General features: G+C 37.0%; 1 protein-coding gene across 2 annotated transcripts; it reads right to left on the minus strand.

Moving 5' to 3' along the window:
* Nucleotides 1-9: 9 nt before the first annotated feature.
* On the minus strand, nt 10-4160 carry LOC145051887 (uncharacterized). 2 transcript variants are annotated; one of them, XM_078999723.1, is made up of 12 exons: nt 3871-4160; nt 3640-3707; nt 3214-3396; nt 2984-3075; nt 2703-2902; nt 2431-2612; nt 1504-1850; nt 1224-1417; nt 1051-1135; nt 900-969; nt 674-826; nt 10-578 (listed from the first exon to the last, which is right to left on the minus strand). In XM_078999723.1, exons 1-12 carry the CDS (start codon nt 3986-3988, stop codon nt 255-257), a joined length of 2016 nt encoding a protein of 671 aa, XP_078855849.1. In that variant the 5' UTR covers nt 3989-4160; the 3' UTR covers nt 10-254. The 2 variants fall into 2 exon arrangements, with proteins under 2 accessions (XP_078855849.1, XP_078855850.1); XM_078999724.1 differs by having other exon boundaries at nt 674-814; nt 3871-4159.
* Between the last annotated feature and the right edge of the window lie 4923 nt (nt 4161-9083).

A 9083-nucleotide genomic window follows, 5' to 3' on the forward strand; every position in this document is an offset into this window, starting at 1 on the left:
CCGACGAAGGATTTAAGTGACAATTCCATTCATGTAACCTGTAATTTGTAATTTGTGTTTTAACAACGATAATATACAGTTTCCCTGGTTTTAGTTTTCTGTATACGAAAAACACAATCCATCCATCCATCTCTCCAAGAACAACAAATTAAATTTACCTCTCTCTAACTCTCTCTCTCTCTCTCTCTCTCTCTCTAGCTCTCATATTATTTGAAGAAGAATTTACAATTAAATCTAGCGACGAAGAATGATTATTATACATCTATCCAATCGTTTTGAATTGAAGTAACTGGGGATGCACCCCCTGGCTTGGGTGGTTTCTTTGAAAAAATTGATGTGATTGATTGGCGTAGTGGGTTGTTGTGGTTTTCTTCTGTATTTTTAGGGGGTGTTTTCCCATTATTATTAGTATTATTATTATTATTGCTCTTGTCCTTGTTGCCAAACACGAAGCTTAGCCTTCTAAATCGAGCTTTTAGTTCACTGGAGGAGGCAGGAGTGTCTTCAGTTTGCTGATTCTTTGTGAGCCTTATGAACTCATTTGGGCTTAATACCATCATTACCACCGTCTCATACACCTACCCAATACCAACATAAACAAAAGTCAAAAATAAATTAACAAATTCTTTCACATATATAAATACAGATATTATAAGAAATAAGAATACCATACCTGACATATATCATCAAGTTTCTCAAACCAATTTTTGGCCTGACAAGAGGCCACAATGTAGTCTTTGCACTCCAGGAACATCTTGTACAAATATTCATTGCTCGAGGTTCTCGCCTCAGCAATCGCACATCCCGAACACACCTGAAAATCAACCTACCTAATTAATTTAACACACCCATTTTCTAAAGTCTAAACAAACAACATCTCAATGAAAAACATGACTTACAACACAAACATATAGTTGTTCAAACAAATCTGAAGGCGACAGATCCTCTAGCCCATGCAAAATGCCTTCCCTATAATAACCACACACACACACAAACATTCATGCACCCTGGCTTTCATCATCAACACACACATCAACAAATCTCACTTACACAGACAAATCTTCATCATATAACGGAGACTGTTTCACAGCTGGCACCGGTTTTGCAGTTTCCCATATCTCTCTCCACAAATTCCCTGAACACCAACCATCATGGCATCATCATCATTTCCATTCCACATATAATTATCGTACATCATTAACTCCATTTTTTAAATAATATACCTTCTTTCTGCATACGCATACTCAAGTGTCCTCTAGAAGACGAATCAGAATCATCTTCTTTTCTTTCAACATCTCCAGCTGGCTCCCAATCAGGGGGTGAGTGCCATCTAACAAAATCTTCCAATATGCACCCTGGATTTGCAGCCTTGAAAGCTTGCATGTCTGAAAGCAGTTGAGAACACCCTGCTCCAACACTGACTCCATATATTTTTTTATTAAAAAAAAAAATCATCCATTTTCTTAAATTTAAAAAATAAAATAAATAAGGCCACCAACTAACCTCCCTGTACGTAATATAAACTCCTCTGTTTCCTTGACAAGATCCTCTGTGAGCAACGGCTCTTCCTGCATGACAGGGGCGTACACAGGTTCACCAGTTTCCAACAATGTTAAATTCTCGCATTCTTTTTCAGCTCCTAACCGAACCACAGATTCCCCAGATCCAACTTTAGCATACATCATTACAGACTCTAATGATGATGACGTGGCAATTGCACGCCGTTTTTTTCTTGAAATACAGCAATTGATGACCTGTAACTGTTGATACAACAGACAGCAGTTCAAATCTGGAATTTTGTCAACTGGGATGCCAGGAATATGCTGTCCATCACACCATAATCTTCTCAACTGCACACACCAAAGGTTCAAAATCCATCAACACTAAGGCCTGTCTGTTTCCTTTTTCATTCTTAAGTGCTACTACATATGAATATGAAGAAAAAAACCTTCTGCCCCGAATGAATTATCTGGATATGAAAATTTGACCATTTTACCCTTCTGTCTAAATAAAAGTATATGTTATTGTACTTTCCCATTAATAATTTTATAATCTAAACCATCACTACAGAAAATTCCGTTTTTCCCAAACTCATAGGATTAGTTTTTTAAAGAGGTTACACCCAAATATAAAGGGTCAATGTCACAAAATGGGAATCAATAACTCTTAATTAGCTAGCTCTTTAAGTCGCTTATCTTTTAGAGTTCTAATTGTACTCAGTAGGCCAATAAAGTCTTAATGGATAAGACACACTCCTTTCACTTAGCCCATAAAATCCATCTCTTTATATTAAGTCAAAAAGAAACACCAGTATATATATGTCCCCGTTATTAAGGAAACACGAAGATCTATCTGTTAAGATTAAATTATGTCCCCATAAAATGAAAAATAAGCAGCACAGTAATTTTAAAACTAGAGGAACTCACTTACTTCTGCAACAACCCTGTACCAAAAAGATGCCATTTTCCTTAGAGTTTTCAAGCATCCAATTGCTTCAGCAAGCTCTACAACAAAGCTGTCAGGAGGGGCAGCATGAAGGTCTTTAAGCAAAGATATAATTGTTGGATTTGTCTCCAATTTAGGCGTACTCTTCCTTCCAGAAAGATGCCCTTCTGTGATTATCTTGCAAGGAATTGAAAGATCATCAAGGGCAATGATTGAATACATCTACAGACATTTACCAAAAGAAAGAAAAAATCTACCTGCACCAAGTAGTGAACTGATAAGTGACACAACTTTGACTTTCTCATCAGTACCAAACTCCATATCAATCTTATCTTCCTTGTCCCTCAGTACTAATGATTTCACTGTGGAGAAGTTTAAACCAGCTTTCTCCCTCACAGGTGAAGAATCTCTTGATGACATCAGAAGATCTTTCATTGACCTCACCATTCTGGTCGTCCTGCAGTTCAGAAGATCTTTCATTTACACAAAAATCACAAGTTGGAAATTTTACCAAAATCAAACAATGGGAACAACTTACTCAACACCTATCGCCAATTGCCTAAGCACAGCAGCTGATGGTATGATATCAATATTTGAATCGTCTGAACCCAACAAACCAACTTCTGCCTCCTAAAAGATATGAGAATCACTTTCAGTTGTATGATATGGAATGTAAAGATTCTTTAATACTAGAGTGCAATAATATCACATACAAATGAACATAACTAAGTCTTAAGAGAATCGATGTGAAGTGATTATTTTTGTTACCTTTGGCATAGGACTCAAGCTTGGTAGGAACATATTTTCATCGAACATTGGAAAAGATATTGATGTATCATCGGATTTATCAGCTTCCGGAACTTCCTTTTTCCCAAACCTTATGTTTTTAAATCTATCCTGCCAATCCTGCTTCGTTTTAATTGGCTCAGGTCTCCACCTTGCATTCTTTTCCTGTCGATGATAAGTCCAGAGTCAAATTCAACAAAGAAATCAGATTCAACATAAGTTGAATGTAAGCAGCCAATAACTAAAGCTGAAATTGTTCACTTTTGCAAACCAGACCACTAATAGAAGGGGAAAAACAGCAAATTCCGATTCCTTTTTGTCTCTATCGATCATCCATGGAATTACAAAAGTGAACATCATAATTCCACTTGGAAATGAGAAAACGGTATAGACTAGGATTAGCTCTACCTTTGTAACGATCACACCGCTGGGAGAATCGTCTTTCTCAGAAATCGGCGATTGTTTACCGAGCTCCTCTTCAGTGTCAAACGATGCACAAATCAAGTCAAGATCCAAAGGATTAAATAAAGTAAACGAAATAAACCCCAAACTTCCAAAAATAGCACTTGCGATTTCGATTGTAATACGGAACTTGAGTTGGAATGAGATGAAATTTAAACAGAGAGAGAAGATTCAAACCTAGATCGGTGGAAGAATCGGATTTTTTAATATCGGTGAAGACTTTCTCGGCCTTGGCAGCGGCAGAATGGAAGGCAGTCCTTGCTTTAGACACAAATCCAGTGGAAGACGCCGCCATTTTCTGCAGTGTTGCGAATTTTGTTTACGAAAATGAGGGCATGTTTGGAGGGAAATGGTGTTTTCACCCAATCGATTGAAGAACAAATCAGAAAAAGCACACACACAGTAACTGCATGTGTAGATGTATTGTGTGTACAAAGAAAGAGATTCAAGAAACAGTCAAGGAGTGCGCATCTCGTATTTCATTGCTATTATCGAATTGGATATTACAACAAAGTTTATTTTATTTTATTTTTTTTAAAACGTTTTATAAATTATGTTTTAACTTTAATAAAAGCGTTTATATTATAAGTTTATAGTTAAATGAAAACTTCAATTATCTAAAAAAATAAAAAATTAAATGTAAAATAAGTTTATCTTTATGTGCAAATTGTCCGGCATTAACATAAATTAGGTCAATACCTTTTAAACAGCTTATAGACATAGTCAAATACATATCCGATCAACCCCTAAGGCCTAAGATAGTCAATAAACACATAAATTGACGTTATTAAATATTTAATGTTTTAACATAATTCATATTCATAACTAACATTAATTTCAGTCTTCTCCAAATGTTACACCATAAAAACGGATTGGATTGGTTTGTATAAAAGGAATGATGGTATCAAAAGTCTCAAATGCACGTCTCCCACTCTATATTGAAGATATACAAAGTGTATTTTGGAATTAGGTGTGATTACTTAATCATTAAGTTATGATTAACTTTACATTATATGGGATATCTAATCATCAACTAATAATTCATGTTTAATTATTATGTATTTATGTTTTTCTTTTGAAAATATGTTTAATAACCAAAATTTTATAAGATCAAACGGGATTAAGTTGTCTTATTATTACATAGTTTTACATAGACCTGGTAATTCATGTTTTTTTGTCACAAATTTACACAACACGAATGTGTGAAACACAAGCATGACATGAATTGTAAACCGTGTTTTGGGTGTCAAACATGAACATAACACGTAATTAATTTGTGTGACATGACATGAATAGACACGATTTTAACCGTGTTACACGAATTTATACACTCATTGAGATTTTATTTTGGCTAGCCCTATAGATGGGCTTGGCCAACATATGTCTCATGTGGAGTATCATATTATCCTCAAATATCGAATCATGGTCCCAATATTCTCAGCTGATGAGATACGTCTGGTGTGCCGCAAGGCATGTTTGGACTCTTTTGGAGAGCATGCAGTTCACTATAAAGACATTCCCTTGTACTGGATATTGATAATGTCCTTAGGGGCATTAAATCATTCCCTGAAGGAACCTCGTGTGGGAGAGATGTGTTGAGAGTTCAACATATTTTGGATGCTCTTTGTGGAGAATGCTCAGTTATAGCCAAAGACCTCATATATGTTATTACATATGTGTTTAATCTATGGCTAGGGGGAAGATGCCCTTCGAGTTTGGCAGAATTTGTTGTCTCTGCTCCTCTTACGCCGCTCTTAAAACCTGACAAGGGAATAAGATCTATTACAGTAAGCACTATATGGAGATGTTTGGTTTTCAAGTTGGCCATGAAAGGTGTTGGTAAGGAAATGACCAAGTATCTCAATGATTTTCAGTTTCGGGTCGGGGTGTCGAGTGGCGCCGAGTTCGTATTACATAGCACCAAAAGGGTGTTGAGTGAGTGTCGCAATGACGAGTCTTTTTCCATGCTTACCGTGGACTTCTCCGAATGTCTTTAACCTTGTTGACAGATCCGCATTACTTCATGAGGCCATATTGAGGTGCCCTTCTACCATTGTGGGTAGAATTCATATATGGTCAATGTAACATCCCAAAATATGGTCCCAAAATTTTCATTTTTAAAATAGATAAAATAGTATTTTCCAAACATCATACATGCATCCCAAAATATCCAATGTATCAAATGTCATAAAAATCAGAGTAAAACATCATATGCGGAAACCCAATTGTGTGTGCGATACAATCAACGCGAGCTCTTCCCTTTGCTACTGGAAGTACCTGAAACATAAACTGAAAACAGTAAGCACAAAGCTTAATGAGCTCCCCAAACTATCCCATATCGGTACATAATAAATCACATAATGGGTCCTCGCACGACATCGGGCCTCGTCCGGCATCGAGCCCCGTTCGGTTTACAGATCTGTTATTTTTAGGCCTCGCCTGCCATACTCATTCAATCAATATCACATAATCATACTAATACACATAACAATCATAAACTCTAGCATATGTTCCAATCTTCAGGCCTCGCATGGCATCAAGCCCCGCTCGGTATATATAGCAGCACATAACACATGCAAGAGTCACGTAGACTCCTAGCATCCTAGCATAACCAATAAGGGTCGGTATTGGTGCCTTATACCTGCTATAGCTAGACCTGGCAAAATCTGGCACGACACGAAGTTAGCGGGTTAGGGTCAGAGATTTCGACCCGTTTATGTACACAGGTTGACACGACACGACACGATAATTAAACGCGTAGGGTTAGGGTCAAGACTTTCAACTCGAAGATGACCCGTTTAATTATATATATATATATATATATATATATATATATATATATATATATATATATATATATTTTCAATATTATACATTTGAAGCGGCCCAAATTCAAGAATTAACAGTAAAATTCAAACTTTCAAAGTGACTTAATTTTGCTTCATAACTCTTAACTCTTTCCATTTTGCTTTTAAAGTTACTAGTATAATTTTTTTCCGTTCCACCTCGCAACTCCAGCATTTCATTTTTTCATTTTTTTCTCCATGACTCTTACTTTTCAACCTTTAAAATGCTTCAAACCGACATGACACGACATATTTATAAGGTTTAAACCTTAACCCGAAACCCGACACGAAATCGACACGAAAATAAACGGGTTGACACGATACGACACGATAATTAAACGGGTCGGGTTAGGGTCAAGCACTCTCAACCCGTTTAATGTCTTGACACGGCACAAACCCGAAACAACATGACACGTTTGCCAGGTCTAGCTATAGCCTAGTGAGGGAACTCACCTCAAATGCTGAATCTCACAGATAGAAATCCCTAGCCGCTGTCCTGATGACTCCTCGGTCTATTAGTATAAAATAACACTCAATCAATACTTGGGTTCCAATTAATATCCAATAATTCATTCTTGGGGTAAAATGACCATTTTACCCCCGTCCTAATATGATCCATGGCTAAGGCCCAAATCCATCACATAAAAGGCAAAACACTAAGTAATCTACTAAGGCCTACTAATGACCTACTGGGCCCAAAATCCTCCAATGGGCCTTACCCTAAAGTCCAAACATATTCTTAGCCCTGAAGTATGATTTATCATGACCCACTAAGACCCAAAGCAATAATGTCCAAGGAATGGCCCAAACCAAGGCCCACATGTGCAAATCCCACTCTGACTAAGTACGCAGGGCGTACTCAACTATACGCAGCGCGTACCGACTTCATGACCTGTACGCTACACGTACTAGCTTGTACGCCCAGTGTACTTCTCTATTAAGTCATTTTCGTTATTAAGCACTTAATGCTTCAAACCAAGGGTCCAAATCACATATTTGAGTCCTACTTAACGTCTAAACCTATAAAGTCACTAACTTGGTGACTTTACAAGACCCAAATAGATCCAAACTCAAAGTATAACATCCTTCTTTCATGAAAGAGGCCCTAGCTCATGCATGGGTGGATTTCAACCCCAAAAATGGCAACTTTATGATTCTAGGTCCCAAATAACACTAAGAGTGGCAACTCTAAGCTCTAAAAACAACATGGACTCATGGGACTTCATCAATGGGGCCAAAAGAGTCCACAAACCCAACCCAAAAGAGATCTATGCAAATAAACATCAAGTTCAAAATGAAAGTTGTATCAATCGTGTATATAGAGAACGTCCAAAAATAAAGTGAGAATTAGCCAACAAATTCTAAATGAAAGTTGTATCACTCGTCGATAGCTACTTGTGGATATAAAGAACGTCGAAAATGGAGCTCGTATGAAAAATATACGATTTTCTGAAGTTTTGCAATAAGCGTCACACGCAGGTAGGCACGACGTGCGCTTCTAGAAGGTGGAGGTGTGGACCACCAGTTGCTCGACACATAGCAACATTTCGAAGAAACGACGTCGATGAGAGGGCGCGGTGCGCACCCTAATAGGCGCGACACGCCTGCTAAATTGTCACACCCCAAAACCGGAACGGCAGAAACGTTCGGGGATGGAGGACGTCATGTTTAGTATCACAAGACATGCATCATAGTAATCAAAGTAATAAAACAGCCATTTCATTAGAAAGAAAGTGTTTACAATGTGTGTTTTCACAAAACATAGAATACATATGTATATAACAAAACACGACATGAAGCTATACTGCTCCATCTTCTAAATTCCCAACGCAAGTACCTGTCTACTAGTTTCCTGAGAATACAAGTTGTTTTGAAAGAGTTGATCAGCAATTAAGCTGGTGAGTTCATAAGATTTTAGTGATGTGAGTAAGTTGTAAGAAAGTTTAGTAAGTTGTAAGTTCTATTTAGAAAACTTCGCATGTTCCTCCAGAAAATCCTATATTTCCTGCTTTGATGAAAGATAAGTAAAAATGACTCTACAATCCTTTCTATGAGTACTAAATGGATACAAGCTATGTAAAACTCAGAGTAAACAAACAATCGATTGTGTGTATCTGCCCTAATCCCACAACTAAACAAGGAATAGGGAATGAGGCGGATGGAACACATCCCATTGGTTGTTAGATCATCGTTGTATATAACCCTGGTGTATTCACTTGGTACTCACGGAGTTAACTGTAATAGTTCCTTATTTGATGAAAAGATTCTTTAAGAAAACCCTTATTTCTTATAATAAAAATAGTAACCACAGTGGTTCCTTCTATAATCACTTAGTTTATACTAGCTATATATAATCTAATATCGAATAGATAGTTAATTGTACGAATTTTCCTTAAGCTCACAACCAAACAAGGAACAGGAAATGAGGTGAGAAGCACACATCCAACTACCTATCGGATATTAGTTATATATAACATTGATGTTTAAACTAAAGTATTATAGGATTAACCACCTAAGGTCCTTTAAGTTATACTGGTTTAATAA

This window comes from Lactuca serriola, chromosome 5, assembly GCF_051521515.1.
Source record: "Lactuca serriola cultivar US96UC23 chromosome 5, Lser_US96UC23_V15, whole genome shotgun sequence".
Taxonomy (NCBI): Eukaryota; Viridiplantae; Streptophyta; class Magnoliopsida; order Asterales; family Asteraceae; genus Lactuca; species Lactuca serriola.

What these genes read in the sequence shown, in the direction of transcription:
- LOC145051887 (XM_078999723.1), bottom strand. Translation starts at nt 3,988, where the DNA reads ATGGCGGCGTCTTCCACTGGATTTGTGTCTAAAGCAAGGACTGCCTTC. An exon ending in CAATTGGCGATAGGTGTTGA is followed by an intron (nt 2,903 to 2,983) that starts GTAAGTTGTTCC and finishes TCTGAACTGCAG; the next exon opens with GACGACCAGAATGGTGAGGT. An exon ending in GGTACAGGGTTGTTGCAGAA is followed by an intron (nt 1,851 to 2,430) that starts GTAAGTGAGTTC and finishes TGGTGTGTGCAG; the next exon opens with TTGAGAAGATTATGGTGTGA.